The 20,916-nt window shown below is 37.4% G+C and overlaps 2 protein-coding genes and 1 non-coding gene across 3 annotated transcripts; 2 read left to right on the top strand and 1 right to left on the bottom strand.

The window, feature by feature from the left end:
- Positions 1–2,881: 2,881 nt before the first annotated feature.
- trnai-aau (transfer RNA isoleucine (anticodon AAU)) lies at positions 2,882–2,955 on the bottom strand. The gene has a single exon. It is a non-coding gene; the product is annotated as a tRNA-Ile (tRNA).
- Positions 2,956–5,882: 2,927 nt separating this feature from the next.
- On the top strand, positions 5,883–9,662 carry LOC146321875 (uncharacterized). The gene is made up of 5 exons (XM_084727171.1): positions 5,883–5,940; positions 6,957–7,214; positions 8,715–9,008; positions 9,088–9,363; positions 9,476–9,662. Exons 1-5 carry the CDS (start codon positions 5,889–5,891, stop codon positions 9,556–9,558), a joined length of 963 nt encoding a protein of 320 aa, XP_084583297.1. The 5' UTR covers positions 5,883–5,888; the 3' UTR covers positions 9,559–9,662.
- Positions 9,663–14,084: 4,422 nt separating this feature from the next.
- On the top strand, positions 14,085–20,201 carry LOC146321874 (cell adhesion molecule CEACAM1-like). Its single transcript, XM_084725866.1, has 6 exons — positions 14,085–14,139; positions 14,231–14,539; positions 17,246–17,527; positions 18,114–18,380; positions 18,465–18,551; positions 19,879–20,201. The coding sequence occupies exons 1-6, from the start codon at positions 14,085–14,087 to the stop codon at positions 19,911–19,913; spliced, it is 1,035 nt and encodes a 344-aa protein (XP_084581992.1). The 3' UTR covers positions 19,914–20,201.
- Positions 20,202–20,916: the final 715 nt, after the last annotated feature.

Raw genomic sequence — 20,916 nt, 5'->3', positions numbered from 1 at the left:
CAGAGTGGAAATATGATTCTGTTGTTTGCTTGAAGCCTCCATGTTTGACACTGGTGTGATGGCTTATTTCACTCCACGTATGCTGTGTAATTTCAGCTCAGACTCCAGTTTTCAGCTTGTCAGTTTTGGATTATTTTTATATTTATTTTCATTCTTGTAAAATGAAAAGTGCAGATTATTAACTGTTTTGTATTCAGGGTTTCTCCTTGCTGTCAACATACATTCTTAAACTTGTCATTTGTCATTAAACTAGTGAACTGTTATGATTACTGATTACTATTATGACCTTGCAATCTGTTGGTCCAAAGGAACTGTGGAGAGAGATCAATAGAGATAAACATCTTTATAATTTAATTCCATGATGATAAAGTTCAACCAAAGATAAGGGACTCAGCATGAGGGGTCCAGCAGTTATTTGATGGATATTTATAGGTGCAATAAAGTCTTAAAGTCTGTCCAATGGGCATACAGAAACAAAGGCCTGCAAGAAATATCTCAGTGTTTTCTGACAAGTGATGATCAGTAAAAGTTTGCAGTAAATGTCAGTAAAAAGGTTGCATTGTGACAGCGTGATAAGGTGCTTCCTCTGTCAGCATATTCAACAGGAAAGTTATTTAAATAAGCAAAATTTTGCCAGTAGAAAATAGAAGCAAATTTACATAGACACAAGCCCTTGTACACACCACTGAACTTTTATAAGAACATTTCTTAATTACATTATGCTGTGTATTGTATCATTATCCTAAGGCTGTAAATGCAGTATGTTTGCACTGATTCCTCAAAGATGGTTTCATTTGTTGTCTTTAATCTTTTTCTTCATTTAATAAACTGGTTTTGTTTTGTTAGAGAGGACAAAATCAATGTGTTGCCTCAGTTTTTCTTTCCTAAACACACAAATAAGTAAATGTCACATTTTTTAAATGCTCCAGGGTTCAGTTCAGCCAGACTGGTATGAACCCTCCCTCACGTAGAACGGCACTGGGCCAGCAGCATGTCAGATAAGGGAAACGTACTATAAATTATGTGTTGTTGGTGTGAGGCTCCACATAAAAGCCCCTTTTATACTGAGACACTTCTTAATTTAACCACTATGGGCAAAAAGCCAAGTTTAAATGACACATAATGTTAACATATTAATATTTGTGATTGGTTTAAAGAAATGCAAACAAGGCAGGGCATTGATATTTTGACATTTTCCCCCAGTACCAGAATGTGTATGCATGGAACCAGACCTTTCTCCAGCGCTGTCCACTGTGGAGTGAGGTCTTGGCTGGATTTTTTATTAGCTACTTGGGGGTACTGGAAACAAGCTATGAACGCGACATTGACATATTATCACATTTTAAGTTAATATGGGCAATTTGTCAGCAAACAGTTGCTTATTTACACAACCAGCAGTCATTTTTCTGACCACCTGGTGAATGTAAATCCAATGTTCTCTCTCTTTTACCTCTGTTTTTGGTTTTATCGACTTCTGAGGGAAATAACTGGCTGTTTGGTCGCCCCAGTTTGTGCCTCTCATGTGTTAGCATATATTCGGCTAACTAGAGCTAACTGTCCATTGCTCTTAAAGATAATTAACCAGAATCCACCAAAAACTTTTAACCACTTGGATGGAATATCTCTTGTATCATTCAGTGTAAGGAACTTTTTTTTTTTTTATCCAGATGGTTAGTTTTAGTATTAGTCTTCTGAAAATGTCCTATAATGTGTAACATCTCAGACATTCAAATTCTAAAAACAACCAGGTCTGTGATATATTTTGTTCAGTTGTGTACTTACTTTATCCCAAATGTTTCCAACAATCTTCAAACACAGATAAAACCCTCATTTATTCAAGGTAACAGCGCATATCCTGCTAGTCTTGCTAACTAGCGGTTAGATGCTCTATCTTCCAGGAAAACACAGGATACGTCAGAGAGTGAGGAAGTCGGAGCATGTGAGTGAATAAAACATTAATATTGCCACATACATGCCTGAGTCATGTCAGATAAATTTGCATAAGCTATGGTGGTTGCGTAAATGTGAAGACAACCACTCCCCATGCCACTTTGTGATGTTATCAAATTGTATTTTCTTATTGATTTAACATGAGAGAGACCCCTAGTTACAAGTTGTACTTTTAAATCACCCTCTGGGCTTTAAAAGCATGAATGGCTGGTTATCTTTTACAGAAAACAATGTTTATCTGCATGTATGCTAATATAAAAGGTACTCGCTGAGGTTAGCTCTTTAGCTAGCTGTCACTACCAGCTATCACTAACTGTGCCTGCCTGCTGTTTGGTATGATGCTGATAGTGCACTGTGAACCTGGACCTGGCAGCCAAAGATTACACTGTGAAAGTGGTGAGCATGAACCAAAACAGTAAAGTTGCGAGTCAGACTCCTAAACCTTCTGTAAAGCTCTGAAAGGTGATGTTTGTCACTGCAAGCAACTCCTTTCATTGTCATTTGATATTTGGTTATAATGAAAAGATCGTTCATACCGGCTGTAGGGACAAACATGTAAAATGGATACATTTTGTCTGATAAGATAAAATAAGATAAGATATTCCTTTATTAGTCCCACAGTGGGGAAATTTTCAGTGTTACAGCAGCAAAGTGTATAGCAAAAATAGTAAAATCAACAGCAAAAACAGACAATAAATAGCAGCAAGCAATATAAACAGGGAAATATAACTGGGAAAATATATAACATAGGAAATGGTAACAGCAAATATACATTATTTACAAATTCACAACATGGCACAGGGGGATTATGGATATTGCACATTGAATTAGGAATTTTGGTACAGATATTGCACACTGGATGATAATACACCTGGTTGGAGTATTGATATTGCACATAGGAACACACAGTTGAAGTACATAGAACAAAGTGTGGCCCGTACGGGGATCGAACCCGCGACCTTGGCGTTATTAGCACCACGCTCTAACCAACTGAGCTAACCGGCCATGATATCACTTTAAAAACAAATGCATTAAATTACACCTTTGGCAAGAGACAAGTGAGCATCTCATTTGTAAAGGTTTATTTAAACAGCGAAGGCAGACAGCCATTTGTCTTCAGTCAGGTTTCTCATTAACTTAGATCAGTGCCTTTTTCCTCTGTTAGATTGCTGCAGTAATATAATCTAACCACAGGACTCAGGTTTATATAGTATATACTGGACATGTTGAATCAGACTGCAAGTTCTATTCAACTTGTTCCCTTTTTAAAACAATGATTGGTTCTGAGCAAATGAGATAAACACTTTAAAATCTACAAGCCTGAGCTCATGAATTTCCCCTCCCCCATAAGTTACTTATTAATAAAGATCAAACTCCAAGTTATTCACCGTTGATTTAAGCTGCATTACAAGGAAGTTGTTTGATGGCAGCACTTCACAAACATAACTTTCCTCACCTTTAATCAGTATTAAACTGAATTGCTTTTTTAACTTTAAAATGACAGTAATCTACCCTTTAACAATGATGAAGTCAGGATGTTTCATTTGAATTTGTTAATTATAGTTTAGTGAATAGATTGTAACATGTCATGTTTTTTAATGGATTAAATGGACAGTTGAACATGAAAAATCCATTCATTTAATCATTAATCATTCTCATGTTTGGAGCAAAAGCCTGATATGGGAAGATAAAGTATTTTTAAAGTATAAGTGAAAGGGTTCATATAGTGTTATTTTGTACATTTTAAGGATTTTTAGCCATTAGAAACCCCTTAAATCACCCAAGTGACTCCCAAAGTGTGGACTTTGGCCCACTGGTGGACCATGAAAGCCCTGCAAGTGGGCTTTGAGAAAATAATAAGTCAAATTTCTTTTAGAAAACTCTCAGAACTAATAAGACAAAGTCATGGGGTTTACACAACATGTTGTTCCTCATTTATCTGACCAAGTTTAACAGACGTTACACCACATTTTGTGACTTGTCACATTTAGACCAGAACTTATCTTATGTCTCGTCATTGGTACAATTAGTCTTGTGTCTTGTTCTCTTGCTGGCTTCCTTAAACCATGTATATATTCCATTAAAACACCTAAATATATATATTTATATGGTCATTTAATTAATCCCATGCATAAATACCTTCTGTTGGAATGAAATATGTTTTCATGGCTGAGTCACTCATGGCATTTTAAGAGACTGTTGTTGCATAGTGAACTGTGTTGTATTATAATTTCTGAACCTTCTCACTCTGGTTCAACCATTTGACCTGAACGCAGTTTTTCTTTAACTTTCACATGTCACACCAAAGTGCCTATGTGATTAATGTTTGACCAGTTTGAACAAAGATACATTGAATGTAACACTCAGGCTGGAAATATTGGATTTGTAACAAACCTCACCTCACCTCTCACTTTAGTGGCATTAATGCATCTGCAGGCGTTGTCTGTTTTTCTCTTGTGAATAGAGGGTATAGAGTTTGATGCAATAATAGTGTGTTTGTGACTGTATTTTGATATTTACAAAATTTATGACACTTTCCATAAATATATTAAATATGCAAAGACTCAGACGCAGGTGTGGGTTATTTATTTATGACAGAAGTCAGTAAGTGTCCATAAATGCAGGGGGAAGTTCATATGAATCTTACTTCTACAACAGTAAAGCTGTCCTACTTAGCGCACAGAGGTCTGTTTTACTAATACTAATACAATACTGACAACTGCAGTGTGCCATGGTTTAATTTTCTCTTTTTAAAAGAGAAAACATAAAAAGTCATCATAATCATCTTAGAAAGAGAGGATAGGATGGAAGGAGTTGTAGGCAAACAGTATGCAAAACTAAACACATTCCCAGGAATGACGCGGTATCCGAATAACAGCAATAAATTCAAAGTTTATTGTGACAAAAAAATGACGCTGTGTCAACCTAATAAACTTCACAGCAATAAAATCTATTCAAATATCAGTGCACTAAAAGTAAAGGGAGGGTGTGAATGAGCCATAAATTCTGGTATTTTTCTTTTGTGCTCTTTAATGTTGAATCAATATTAAAGTATTAAAAAAAACCTTAATATTCTATCCCACAAACAGATTTTTACACATCAGCATTTATTGTTATGTCTTTAAATGTCTTTCACTATAAAAGCCCCACCTGTTTGTACAGACAATACTGATTTTACTGACCGGTGTGTGACTGTCAGGAAGAGGATGAGGAGAGGATGAGGAGAGGATGAGTCATCCTCACGAATGATAATGAACTTTAAATGTAATAAAAAACTCATCATTACTGACAGAAATGTTGTTACAGGAGAATTTCTTAGCTGTACTTGACACAGTTCACAGTATATATCAGGATTAAAACGTCACTCCCCTGAGGCTAAGTAATGTCAGACTTGGGTTTAACATTATAATGGTTGTGTAAGACTTAAAGAATAAATGATTTCTTATTATATCAACAGGCCGGAGTGTCACAAATCAACTTAGGCCATTTACTGTCCATCTTATGTTAAAAGAGGAGGGACCTAAAAGTAATGACAAACTCCTGTGAGTCAGCGACATCTAGTGTTTAATTCAATACTCTGACAAACTGTCCAGAACAAACGTGCAGCTTCATCAAACAAGTTTCTGCTCGTCCTGTGGCTGTTTTTCCTGATTTTTCACTGATGATCATATACAGCTCATAAAAGTCACAAAAAACAATCTAAACTTTGTGACTGTAATCACAGATTTGTTGTCATGTTGTAGGGAAATTTCCTTTATGTAGAAAGATTACACTGATTTCATCATCAGGTAAATTCAGATGAGACATCTGGGAGTGGCTGGAATGAATAATGTATAAAGTATTAGCTTTAAAAGATAACTTCCTGTTTCTAACTGATATTAGGTAGGTGAAGTACTGTAGTTCTTGTTTAAACTCACAGTGGAGGCATCAAAGACACTATGAGACCCTACTGGAAGAATCTTTACTGTGTTTTGCTGGTGGCACTGAGAGGTAAGAGCGCGGGCAGACTGACGGGTAGATGTTTACAAAAAAAGTAATGTTTTGTAGATGGAGAATAAAAAAAACTGTACAACAGCTCAACTAGATCGACAAGTAAACAGAAAGATAGAGACAAAGATGCCTCTGAGCAACAGAAAGACGAATGTATCGTCAATTACTAGAGAAATTTCCAAGAATTGGGAAGCTGAGCATCAAAATCTGTGCTGGTTCTACAACAATGTCTTCAACAATCTGGAATCAACCAAATTTAGCAAAGCTATTCTCAAAACTTCAAAATAAAAATAAAAAAGTTAGTCTACACTTTTGGAAATGGATCACAGAATATCACCTGAGGGAAATTTCCTCTGTTGTGGTTCAGTAATGATCTAGGCTCACTGATGCTTTTCTGGAATAGTAAATTAAAAATCAAAGGGAAACAGTATTCTCCCCTGTTATGCAGCACTGTGCTGACATTGTCTAAAAGATTTGATCATTTATTTTTTCTTATTTTGGGGCCAAAATTATTTCAAATATAAATAATACATGTGGTGTCTGTGTTATAATGTTTATATCTATGTTAAAACAGCCATCAGCAGTTATATGCTTTATTGTGATATTAAGAAAGCTTGTGATATGATGGCTAAAGGCTTTTTGATCATCCTGTATCCCTTTGTATATAATAATTCTATTCTCAGGATTTAATGATACATTAAAAGTTCAGTTCATATGACAAGTTGGTATTTACTCTTAGTTTTCAGCAAGGCCTGTGAAATAACATTTTACTCAAATTAAACATGATAAGAAACGATGATAAGAAAATGAGAAGTAAAAATATGACAATGCATTTGAAATTCAGCACAAATACAGCAGTGGCACCTGTACCAGATTTTTTAAAAGAAAAAAAAAAATCCTGCAACTAATAAATCCATGACAAAACCACAAAATTTACATTTCGTAGGCTTAACAAAAACTAAACAGTACATCGCACATCATCTGACACAGCCACACTGACTCCTCCTCTCTCTCAGGTGTACCAGGTTTGGAGGCCTGGGAGCAGATCTCCTGGACCGGTCAGGTCACGGCGGGTCTCAGAACCACTTTCACCTGTTCCTCGTCTTGCTCCTCGAACTGCACCTACACCTGGTCCGTTATGGGCCGCACGTTCACTGGGAGGACGTTAACCTGGACACCAGATGGACGGGACAATGTAGTGGAAATACAGTGCAATGTGCTCAGTCCAGAAACAGGAGTCTCCAGAACTATGACCTCCATTGTAGAAATTAAGAGTAAGTACAGGGTTAGGGTTTACTGCTGCACCAGTTGTGCAGTGGTGGAAAGTAACTGAGTACTACTTTGAAGTACTTTACTTATGTTTATTCATTGAATACTACTTTATACCTCTACTCCACTACATGTATTTGATAGCTTTTGCTCTTCAAGTTAAGGTTTTAGCTAAAGCAACATATGGAGGAGCTTATAAAATACCACTCAGTGTTAAACTTTAACCTTTAACCTTTTTGGCTTGTGACTTGTTGGTCCTTCATATTTCAGATGTCTGTGAGCTGTTAGCAGGCAGCTTCCACCAAAGAGTGATCATTCACACAGATCCAGTCCAAAGTCCAAAAAAAAAAAAAAAAGAATAAGTGAAGCTGAACTTTGAACTTTGAAGTGCATGCATATTTAGAACTTAAAGTTAAGATAAAGTGCGCTCTAGGTTGCCCTTCCAGTGCACAAAACTTGATAAAGTGTCCTCTGGGGCGCCTTTCCAACGAAAAGAAACTTGATAAAGTGGCCCAATGTCCAAAAAACTTGATAAAGTGCTGTTTGGGGTGCCCTTCTGTGGGCAAAACTAGATTAAGTGCCCACTCGGTGGTCCTTTCAAAGGTGCAAAACATGATTCCTTTCCAGTGGAGAAAATTCAGAACTGTCCAATATAAGAAACTTTGTCTGTTTTAATCTAAACCAGGATTTGTAAATATTTCATCATAAGTACATCACAACGGTGCCAGAGCCCTTTTTATGTTTTTTCACCCCGGCCCCTCAGAGTCCGCCACTGGCTCAACCAATCAGACTCCGTTGGTAAAAGCAGTAATTTTACATCTCAGAATGTGGGGGCTGCTTGTCGACGGCTGCCTCGATGTGTTAGCTTGTTTATGTTGTTGTCTGATTTGAGTGTTTTAAAAGGTTAGTTCAGATTCATTGAAGTCACATGAAAACACAAACAAACTAACAGATTAAAGCAGTGTTAGTCCAGGAAAATTTACGTTTTTGCCAATGAAGTCTGGTTGCTTTGGCGAGAGCAGGTCAAGTTTTTCAGCTGTTCACAGCAGTAAGCTACATTGCTTAGCTTGCTGCACTGGTACTCCTCTCTGCTACTCCAAAACTGGGGCGTGTCAACCGTCACCTCATAAAACCACACTTAAAAAAATCTGGACTATCCCTTTAATCATCTTACAACCATCACAGTTTTCTTAGGATAATTTGAGGTGTCCTGACCCCTGGTTTGGGACCCACTGGACTAAAATACTTATAGTGGTTATAACTGGACAGACTACTTGCACATTGATGCAACCATCTATTAAAATGTCTGTAATCATATGTCAATAAACACTTATATTTTGATACTTTAAGGATATTTCAATTTTTCTTCTGTATTTTTACTGAAGTGAAGGATATCTGTGTCAAAGATGTATTAAATCTGTTATGCAGACAGAGTTTGGGTGAGACATAGTTTAGATATATTATCTCTGATGTTTCTTTCCTTTATGATTTTTGATTTGTTGCAGATCCAGTGTCTGTGCAAATCAGTCAACTAAACACCGTCCCATCTCTCAACCAGTCGCTGGACCTTCTCTGCCACGATGCCACATCGCCATCACACCAGGTGAACCAGGTGAGGCGGGTGGTGTGGTTCAAAGATGGACAGAAAGTGACCCTGCGTGAAGACATGCAGCTGCTGCGAAACACTTCACTTCACTTTGACTCACTGCTGACCTCCGATGCTGGATTCTACCAGTGTGAGACGTTCGTGTCCACAGAACAGCAGACAAGAGTTTTCAGCCTGGGCTATCTGCTCACCTGTAAGTATTCATGAAGTGATGTTTAAGGAAGGAAGAATTTGTATTCACATGCTGGAGTGAACTTTGTAATCTTTCCTAGTTGATCCATGGAACGTCAGCATCAGTGGACCTGACACTGTGTCCCCTGGCAGACTGAGTCAGTTCACCTGCTTGACGAGCTGTACCTTAAACGTGGACTGTACCGTCAAATGGCTGTTCAGATGGGGGTTCCCCTCTGGAACCTACTTATCAATCCATGAAAACAAGCTCAGGTGGACCCCTTCAGCAGCTGGTACTTCCCAGAACTTCACCTGCGTTGCAGAAAATGCAGCTGCTGGACGCTCTGCTGAGGCCACCAAGACGGTGGAAGTTAAAGGTACCAGCAGCTCCTGATTATTTGTATCTGCGATCACCTCAGTGTCAGATTATAAATTCCATCCAGTCTAATGACTTGATTTGTCCTGTTTGTCTTCTTCTCCGTTATACAGATATTCTCCTGTCTGGATCAGAGACGGTGCAGCTCAGTCGGCTTTTTGCTGTGATCCTCAGCCTGGGACTGATTTTGAGTTGATTTCTTTGCCTTTTATCTTTTATCTTTATAATACATTAAATTAACTTTTTCATGTTTAAAATACACCGTCTGCAAAGCAAAGGATGATGAGATGAACAGTTAAGCAAGAAAAACTTCAGTGACATCATTTTTATTCATATACTATAAATTATATATTTTCCTTATATCTTTGTTCTCATGATAATAAATGGCCCTGATACCTTGATGTATTATAATATAATGAACATACTTCTTTATATAAAATACTTGCAGAAAACCATGATGCTAAAATACAACATAGATACAACAAGTGGAGGCACGTCAAGAGAGCAGCAAGAGAAAAGAAACGACAATATAAAACACTGCCTGTTAGCATATATTCTCTGGTGACACACTAAAAGTTTTATAAAAGTTTCAAGTTAAAAAAACAACAACTTTATTCTAAACACATCTGGCCAATGCAAATACACAGGAGAAATTAAATAATATTCCTTAATAGTGATCATAAAGTGTTTCAGCCACCAGATGTCATCACATCCTGTTGAAAAATTAAGGTATAATCCAGTGCATATTTAATGGCTCTAATGGTTACATGTGAAATAATAATGCTGCTTTATTCTTGTGTCTCCTCCTCCTTCACAAAACAAGGATTAAGCATCATGAGACACTGTTTGACTTAAAGTTGACCTCTGACCTGGACGTGTTACTGATTCACTCGCGTGTTGAAAAGAAGGTTTCGTGAAGTCTCCTTCCGTCGAGGAAATAACTGACTCATTATACTGATGTGTTCTTAAAGCACCTTTGCTGTTAGCGACACCGGTGTGTCTCTAATCTTCCTGAAACTGAGCAAATAAGACAGATAAGAGGATCACCCAGAGCAAACAGCTGAGGGAGACAGAGGCCTCTGAGTGATGCAAAAATATCACCCTTCCTCTTTTTTCTTTTGTCCTTTTTTTGTATTTATGTTATCTCACCTGCTTCATACAATTTTTCCCTGCGGTTTGGTTGGAACGGGGAAGCAAAACTAAAAAATATTTTAAACCCTATGGTTTATTCCAGAGCAACACACCTGAGCTTCATTTAAGTTTTAGTTGAAACACTGAAAACTACACACTTTGTTTACTGTTTTTGTTGTAAATTAGAAATTCATTGTGGTGGTAAAATCTTGTAAATATGTATATTTTATGAAGACAGAAATACTTACTACACAAAAATATGAAAAATGTATGGTGTCTTTATTTCTTTATTTATATAGTTTTCCCCTGTGTGGTCCAAATAAGACCTAAGATGGAAAGACTCGGGTCAAAATACTTTCAAATGTATGATGGTGGTACAAACACATGATGATGCACGGATGGCCTCTGTTAATCAGTGGTGGAAAAAGTAGATAAAAGATCTTTTACGTGAATAAAAGTACCAATAACACATTATATAAATACTCTGTTCTGCATTTAAAAGTGTACACATATTATGGAAAAAGTAGTATCAAAGGTAAAAGTGCTCAATATGCAGAATCTTATTTCTGAATTATAGCTATTGATGCATTAATGTAGATATCATTTTAATTTTGCAGCTGGTAAGATGGATCTAATAACCACTCTCTATACTGCTGTGTAGCTTGTGGATTCCCCCCATGATCCATATAGGTCCAATATTAATCTATAATAATATGTCATAATTTATTTGTTGATTATAATTTTTATATTTTTCATGAATCTGAATCTGTGGACCATCAAGAGTTTGGTGGTCCCCGCTGATGTAAACAAATAATCTTTTTTTAAAGTCTTGCATATCTTTATACTTTGATCCAGGGGCTGCAGATTATTTTTGGAATGAAAAACAAAACTTCTCTTGCTTTACCTTGTTTGTCTTTTTCAGTTTTGGGCATGTCATGCTGTTTGCTTTCCAAAGGGAGGCGCTGTGCTCCCAGTCATGTGAGAGGAGAACAAAATGAATGTTTCTCTTTCACTGCACTCTGTGTTTTAGTGTTGTGGTTTTCAAACTAGGCTCCCTGAGTGAGAAGAAGTATGTCGTAACTTTTATCACAGTTTTTTGGAAGTTGGAACAAGAAGACAAGAAAAAGGGTTGATCATTATGACAGATTGTAATTTACTTTTTTTTAAGTTTCCGCAGGTTTCAACAAGTTAAACTTTTTAAGATGTTTTTGAGACCATTATGAATGCAATTTAATTCATGCTTTGGTAAAAAAAAAAAAAAAAAAAAAAAAGTACATGCATAGCTTGCATTAATGATTATTGGTTTATTGTTGGTGTTGTTTTGTAGTTGTACAAGGCTGATCAATAACCTACAATTTTCCCCCCAGAAACACACTTAAAAGAGAGACTGAAGTTAAATCAAACTTTATAAAAGTAACACTGGCATCATAAATCTTTCTGATTTAAGACATTTTAAGGCCAAAAATTCAAATTAGTAGTGCAGAACCCCTGTTTAGTATCATCAGACCTAAAAGACAAATACACCGAGGGATTCATTAAGACACATCCTTAATTTAAAGAGTGAAGACTGTGATTAGGCAACAACAAACCACCAACAACACGATAAATATATGCATCATAATTAATAAAATTACTCTGTCAAATACATAAATGAATGTAACAGTAATCATAATAATGAATTATATAAAATGATGTGCAAATTATAACTACAAGAGGAAGTTTACACTTTCAAGTTCACTGTAGCCATAATTTGAGGTGAAACCTTGTTAATATATTAACAAACAAATGTGAATTCTGATTAGTCATGCTATTCAAGCAGCCATATCCCCCATTTATCAAAATAGATTCAACAATAACAAGGCCTTGCCAAGACAAACTCAGGCCCTTATTTAACAGGTGTGTCTCACTGGACTCACAGCCCAGAGCAGGCTGATTCTGCTCTCTTACTGGGAAATGTGGTTTCTCTGGTCAGGGTGTTGGATTACAAAGACCAGAACATGAGGGCATCAAGAAGCTGCCTGTCTCATGACAATAGAGTCCAGAAACCAGACCAGAAATGAACAGAAAGTCTTGTTTTGTTTTGTTTTTTCTGGGTTTTCTTGTATACCAGATCTCCAAAGGATAGTTTTCACTGTTGTGAAGCCTCACAAAATATATTTGCATCTGAATTTGCAACAGAATTTTCCATACGACCTGTATTCAAAACAGCGTACACCAGTGTCTTGATGGGATTTTATGAGACCATATATTGGGATGATGACAACATAATTTACATCATGTTAAACCTCAGACATCTGAACCAACATACTAGCTGATATAAATAACTGATACTGGAACTTGTTCTACATACAAACCGGTTTTCTGTACAGACTCTTGGAGAGAAAAGTACCTCACACACTAATATCAGAATTTATTGCAGGATGTTACCACACTTTTTGAATGTCATAGGAGCAATATTCAAACTATGTTTATTTGTATGTGTGGAGATTTTCCTAAGGTAGTTTGGATCAGATATGTCAAGCTATCATAACAAAGACATTTTTGTCTTGGTAAAGTCTGACAATGTCTTATGCATGACCCAAAATGTTATCCACTTTACATTATATATGTACACTGAGGCCTGATGACAAACCATTCAATTAAATTATTAAAAAGCGAGTATCTGCTCTCTAATGCTGTGACTCTTTTTTTCCCTCCTCATGTTCTACAAATAATGCAGCCTTGTCATCAATCTCACCTCCGGTGTGTCAGGTACAGGACACAGGTGTGCTCAGATACTGAACTTTGCACCAGCACAGCTCAAATAATACTACAGGTGTTTACTGAGTGCTATTGTGAAAGGTTTCATGGTTTGCCCACTCAACATGTAATGCTAGAAAAGACAGCATTTCTTAATGTCTCAAACAGACGAGAGCTGCATTGATTGAAAAGTGAAAATAATTTATCCTGGTCTGTCATATAATACATGCAAGTCTTATCATGTCTACTTGAAAGACTCGGCACACAGAACAGAGCAGACAGGCAGGTGCAGGTGGATTCGTTTTGAATGTAAAGCTGCTAAAAGAATGTGGAGTGGAGCTGATATGAAATCTTTGTCTTTGACACACACACAGGAAAAAAAACAGAGCTGAAAGTGTCACATGGGTCCACCGAAACCATCAGGAATAGGGGCGGAAAGACAAAAACAAAAAGCATGTCCAAAATCTAAACCTTATCTAATCAGTAAGAAAGGATCAGACACTGATGGAAAGAAAAACATAATAAAATCTTACACAAAATTTGTATTATTTTGCCAATAAATAAAATGGCTCAATAACACAACCCCCCCACTCCCTAATCGTGCGTCACATACCTCATGTCATAATTTGTCATTTTGCACACTGGCCATTTACAGAACTTCACCCAAGATAGTAAACGAAAAATGTAATGCTCCTTTTGTGAGTTTGACAGGAGGGAACGCCAAATAACCAGAAACACCTGCAGATAAGAACCAGGGTCGCCGCTGTAGATATTTATGGATAAGGGGCTGGACATGTGTGCAAATATAATAGTAGAGAAAGAGCGAGGACATCCTCAGACCATCGATACGCAATGGAGAACATAAGTAAAGGAACATTTACAGTTGTGTTGCTGGCTTTAATTCAAGGTATCCTCTGTTGTAGCCGATGAATTTATGAATATGATGGCAAAATTTAAGGCTTAATGTCAAAAATAACAAATGTTTCTTTCTTCCTCAGGTATTCTGGCTTCTGGTGCCGTGGAGGTCCAGCCCTCCATCAACCCTGCCGTAGTTGGGGACACGTTGACGCTGTCCCTGTCTCCCTCTCCAAATACGAAGAGCGGAAGCTGGGCAGTGGGAGAGACCCTCATCCTCACCTGGCAGGGGGACCAGCAGGCTGTGTTCGACACTCACAGAGGCAGGGCGTCCGTCAACATCCTCAATGGAGCTCTCACTCTGAGCTCCGTCAAGGTGGCCGACTCAGGGGTCTACGTGGTGCAGAGCACTGACCCCCAGCTGAGGGCCAATGCCTCCATCACTGTCCTGGGTAAGACTGAACTAAACAAACTGCTGATATTTAAAGTCGGGGTTTCAACAGGTCGTCCATTAGAAACTCTGCAGCCTCTCCTAAATGTTGAACAAGAAACCAGACCCTTGTAAACTGTCCAAATTCAAGGTGAGACTTTGATCAGCAGCATCAAGAACTGAAATATTTTCTTTACTTTTCTTTGTGAAGTCTTCCCAACAGAAATTGAATCATAACATTGTCCTCTGTGCCTTACTGAACTATGTGGAAATGTTGAAATTCTAAATGCTGGATCAAGTACAAAGTTTTTACAGTTAACTTAAAGTCAGAAATATAATATAATATCAACCAGAATACTAACAACTGCCTGTACACATTAATGTTTATTCATTATATTTTGGTGTGAATGCTAAAAGCTTCACACTCATTAGAAAAGAGAGTGTTATACTTTTCTTGTATTATACCATTCATACTTTCCAAAATATTCAAGGTCAACATAAACACACAAACTAAAGCCAACAATTCCGTTTCAGCATCAGCTTCTCGGCATTAAATTTAAATTTAAGAGGACATTAAAACATTCCACATCACTCCTAAATTACTGGTATTATTCAACAGCAATTCAGTTCAGCATCACCTTTTCAACAAACCTTAAAATATTCCATATAATTCTATGGAGAAATTATTAAAGCCAGTAATTCAATTTAGGGTCAGTCTTTCAGTAAACCTTAAAATATTCAATATCTGTCATACATTCCTGTGATTATTCGACTTTTCAAAAGCAGTGCAGTTTAGTGGCAGCTAAACAGGCAGCATTCACACCTGTCACTTTTTTTTAGAAATTGCCTTTTCTATTTTTTTATTGTTTGCAGTATTATTTGCAGACTATCTCATTTGTGGACATTTCAGGTGTGGAGCGCTTTCTTTCAGAGACTTGAGTCCTTTTTCATTCTTCATTTCCTGCATTTACAGGAAAGTCAACAACATAACTGGAAATAGTTTAGCAAAGAAATAAAGAAAAAGAGCAAATGAACACACACATACAATGTACTGAAAATGAAAATGAAAAGAAAGAAAAAAAACAAACAAAATAAAACAAGTAAAACTAAAAACACTGTTACTACATCACCCTCACTGTGTCAGATATGTTAGTCATGATGAGGGACCTAAATCCTTCTGACATACTAAAAAAAAGAAAGTGTCATTAAATTTAGTGGATAAACCACTGATGGAGAACCAGACCTTTTCCAATATAAAATATAGCATATGTCTTATCCAGCAAGTATCCTGCATTATATTTATTACTTACTCTTAGTTGGGCTAGTGTTTTGAAGAAGGCTTTGATTTTTTTTTTTTTTTTTTTTTTGTTACTGGATGAGTTGAATCACATGGGGTTTTCCCTTTTAATGAAAATATTTTTTCCCTATTAAAAAGGTTTGTTTTTCAAGATTGTCTTGCTAACGTTAAAAAAAAATCTAGAACCAATGTTATTTAATAAACCTGAATGACGCATGCAAAAAACTCAGTTGTATACAGTCAACAATGAAATGGCTTTTTGGGGCAGACAGAAATAAATAATGAAATAGTGCAGACAAAGACAACAAACCAGGACAAGTATGACTGTTATGAGCAAATACAGACATGTGAACAGACAAGTGCCAAACAAGTAAGACCCCAAAAAACGCAAATGACATTAAATGTAATTAGAGCATACAAACAAACATATTGAAGCATAAAAGACACACTGAACATTTACAGTACGGAGTCTTTCGCAGCTGATCGCAGTGAGCACAGCCAGACACATACAGCTGGAGAAGGGAAGAACCAGGGAAAATGTGCTGAGGAGTTGTTTTCCACTACCCTTTTTACTGGAACAGGTTCCTGTTCATATGAAAGACGAGTACGTCTAAACAGTCCTCAGATCCTAAAGGTCTTAGAGCAATCCAAGTTTGCGCCTCGTGATATTTGGACTGACAACCAGCAAATAGTGTTGTATTGTGGCTACTTCGGCCTGCATGTGTTTTGGTTTTGCTGCCCTTTTGCACACATGACCTCTGGACAGTTTCTGTCTGTCTGTGTCTGTCAGCACTCACCTTTGTCTGGCCCCTCTGCTGGTTCCTTCAGTTTCACAGAGCCTGTTTCTGCTGGGGCAACACCTCCCAACATGTCTGTGTCTGCCCATACAAAACCTAATCTGTAAGACTTATATCAGCATCTTAATTATGTATATGATATATACAAACATATCATTTTTTTGCATTTCATGTCACCTGATCTTGTTGCTTACAGGACCAGCGTGTAAGATTTAGGGGGATAAATAAATTTCAGTTTCTCAATTAATTGATTAAAGGCCCAAGCTCATACCCCCAGGAGAAACGGACTGTGTCTCAGGTGAAAAAATAATGGTTTGACATCCAAGTTGATGCATTAAAAAGAAAAATAGATCAGAAGAAACCTAAGGAAACAAGTGGAGAACAAGGAGCACCTGATCTGTCAGCCCAACATAAGAGACTCACCGCCAATTACTGGGAAAGTGGGATTAAAAAATCAAGGCAAAAGTGATGACATCAAGCAAGGACTTTCACCCAGTAGTAATAATAATAATAACAACAACAACAACAACGACTGTATCATATCACTCATACAGGTGTACCTACAGTAATAAAGTGGCAACAAAATTTAGGCCTATGACACATTAACATTAATCGTCTCGCTTGTCTTCCACAGAGCCTGTTTCAAATGTGATGGTAAGTGTGAACGAGTCCAACCTGATGGAGATGAGTGGTTCGGCGGTCCTCAAGTGCTCTGTCTCCTCTGGATCTTCTCTGTCTTTCCTCTGGATGAACGGCAGCTCTGAAGTTACAGCCAGTGACAGAGTTCAGCTCACCGATGGAAACTCCACCCTTACTGTGGTCAATGTGACCCGCTACGACCAGGGACCGTTCAGGTGTCATGTGTCCAATCTTGTCAGTAACGGCACCAGCGGTCCACTAAACCTTACTATCATCTGTGAGTACAGTTTAATCATAACTTGCTAGAATTAACCCCTCCTAAGTCCCGCCCTTTTTTTGCTCTGTGCTTCAATAACAGTCGAGCAAGCTTGGCACTCGGCGATACCTCAGTCAACTTTCTCCTTTTCCGTTTCCTTTGATAGCCTATCCTATGTGTTAGGCAAAAAGCAATCAAACAAAGCACCTGTAACAGCCACAAAGTGTTTTTACAGTAAAAGAAATAAAATCAAACAAGAAGTTGTTGTTGCTGTTGAAAAGAAAACAAAATTTTAAAGATGGTTAAAAGATGTTGTTGGGGCACCTGTAAAAGCAACATACATTCACATCTTAGGTTAGCTGATGTTAGCGAAACTTGTAACTAACTTGCTAACAGTTAGCTAGCTAATTAGACAGTGTTTTTCTAATAAGATACCTAACGCCTTGCGCAAAGGCGACACAGTAAACCCAATAAAATGTCTAAATACAGGAAACAGGAAGTGGGAAGGGTGAGGGTAAAAAAGGGGAAAAGGGTGAGACTTAGGTACTTTGCCCCAGGTATAATCATCCAGTTCCAAATGCCTCTCATCTTCTGCCGTCTTTCTCAGATGGTCCAGATAACATGGCCCTGACAGTGAACGGACAGAACACGACTTCCTTTCCAGTTGGATCCAATCTGACCATGCTGTGTTCAGCACAGTCCAATCCTCCGGCTCAGCTCCAGTGGGCTGTCAGCGGAGAGCTGGTCAACACCACTGGTCCCCTGTTTGAGCTGTTCAATGTCAGCAAGGACCAAAGTGGTCCATACACCTGCCTGGCCTTCAACAATCACACCAACACGAACAGCAACATCACAGCAGTCGTCACGATAGGAAGTGAGTGTGTTAGTACTGTGACTTCAAGCTCCATGTTTCTTCATCTGTTCCCAAATTCATCTTTACTTTGCTTTGTCTCCACAGAGTTGTCTTCGGGATCTGAGCAACAGGCAGTCGACGTGTGGCTCCTGGCTCTGCTCTTATTGTTTGGATTCTTCCTCTCACTCCAAGGCAAGTCGTGGAAAAACTACTTTGTATTTTTTGCCCTTCATACACTCCAAAATAATATTCTAATTTATAGACTGGCATTAAATTTTACAAATTTCCTTAATTTTTTTCTCAGAAAACAAAAAGATGGGTTCACGTCTTGAGCGTGATACAATGAGTTAAAGGTGCAGTGAGTAAGATTTATGGGGATCTATTTGCAGAATGTGGCACAGATATGAGAGATGGCACATAATATCCATGAGCATTTTTTCATTAGTGTATAATCACCTGAAAATAAAAATCATTGTGTTCTCGTTACCAATTTAAGGCTAATTTATACTAAATGTTAGATACGCATACAGTTTTGGATGGAGCCTTCTGTCTGTACTCTGCATTCATTCAGTCCATCAAATCAGCAGCAGCACTGTGGCCAATAGTTCAAGCGAGACATGACTAAAAAGTTTTCCATAAGTATCGGAAATGATGCTCATCGTCAGTTAGTTAGTGAAAATTATTCCCTGTCCAAATGTCTGACGCTGCCTCTGCTTTTGTCACTTTCTCAGGAGGAACAACCTCCTCCAGTATCGCCATGTTTGTTGTTGTCAGAAACTTTTTGGGGGGAAATTTGACTCTGAGAGTCGCCCTCTAGTGGATGCATTGCTTAACATGCCAACATTAAGGATGCAATAATTTGAAACATACTTGGGGGCATAAATGAGCTATTTATATCCACAGAGGCCGCTATGTCACACCGCCATGTTTATACAGTAGCCGAAAACAGACGAACCACAGACTAGCACTAGACAGGGTCTTTTGCCTGTGTTACGAGTTTCCCAGGCACCACAGATTCTCTAACACGCTTGGAAGGGGAAGGTGAGGCAAGATCTTCGCAATCTGCAAGCTCACCACTCAGCCACTAAATCCTACACACTGGTCCTTTAATATTAGATGTGGTGCTGGAAGCGGATCAATCTCCCTCCTGCTGAGACATAACTGACAAAAAAAATGCTGCAATGATGTATCATAATTTTCTGAAGCACACGCTGAAAGATGCAAATGACGCGTGTTTTGTCTGACCAAAATAACTAAGTAAAAAATTGAACCAAGTAGCACAGAAGACTGAAAAAAACAGAAAAAAAAACAAAAAAAAAACAATAAACAACAACACATTTGAATGGCTGGAATAAGTTATTTTTTTTCTAAATGTTTGATTAGAAAAATATTTTGATTGATTAATCAATTCCAGTATAGTCAACACTGTTAGACAGTGATTACATTTATACACAACTAAATTCTTTTGCCAAATATAGTGATATACCTAATAACTTGAATATGTGCTTCTCTTTCACAGGTGCTGGTGGCTCCTTCAGCCCACGGATGCAATGAAATTAATAAAGGATACAGTGGACCTTTAAGTGTTTACAACCATTTATTTGTCTCTTTTGCTTTGTTTTGTTTTTTGATTAAGCAGTTAAATGTAAGTAAATTTGATTAACATTACTGATGTCAAATAAGTTTTATTTGTCACCAAATGTTTTTTTTTTTTAATTCGGCAATTAAATTATTTAAAAAAAAATGGCCATAACAGTGGGCCAGGAGGTTGACCAGCAGAAAAACATGGAGTTGAATGGATATGACTTATGTAGGGAAAATAAAGAAACAATACTTTGCTGAGGCTATTGTGCTGATTGTTTAGTTGCTTTCTCAATTATTGTTAGTTGTCAATTTTAGAAATGAGGGTGATTTTTTTTTTTTTTCGGTTTCTGAAAGCAGACACGCCAGAAAAAGTTTGGGTGTCACCACTGGTATAAGGAACTTTGATTAACATCACTGATATCAAATAATTTTCTCGAGGACTTGTCTGAGTATGCTGTAATATGTTCACTAATTAAACAATGAATCTGGGCTGATATGGTGTACTTAAACTGAACAGAAAGCAAACAACCACACTCGCAGGTTAAAGAGGAACAAAAAACTTTTCCATTTTTATCTTTTTTATTAAATTAAAAATTCACTCTTTGCGCAGTCTTAAGGTGTTGTAACATTTGGTCTTTGTTGTGTCATTTGTGTTCTGTACAGCACTTTTTAAAAAATGAGGAAATGTTTTTTGTGTCTGAGCTCAAAAGACACAAAACATTAATGGTACTGGCTGACAGTCAGTGGGAAAAACAGGAAGAACTACTGACTATTGAAATATACTTTAGAGCTATCTGCCATATGATACCCGCATGTAAAATAAACATAAAATAAATAGGATATAGAGGCTATTCATTCTCTGTGTCCTTTGTTACAGTGCACTCAGACAGAGAAAGAGATATCTAGCAAAAGGACAGACAGTCTCTTGTCCCATTAAATCTTGTCAATATTAGAGATGCAGCTCATTACCAAA

Source organism: Lutjanus erythropterus, chromosome 9 (assembly GCF_056507025.1).
Source record: "Lutjanus erythropterus isolate fLutEry1 chromosome 9, fLutEry1.hap2, whole genome shotgun sequence".
Classification (NCBI taxonomy): domain Eukaryota; kingdom Metazoa; phylum Chordata; class Actinopteri; order Lutjaniformes; family Lutjanidae; genus Lutjanus; species Lutjanus erythropterus.
This window is presented reverse-complemented; position numbering and strand designations above follow the sequence as displayed.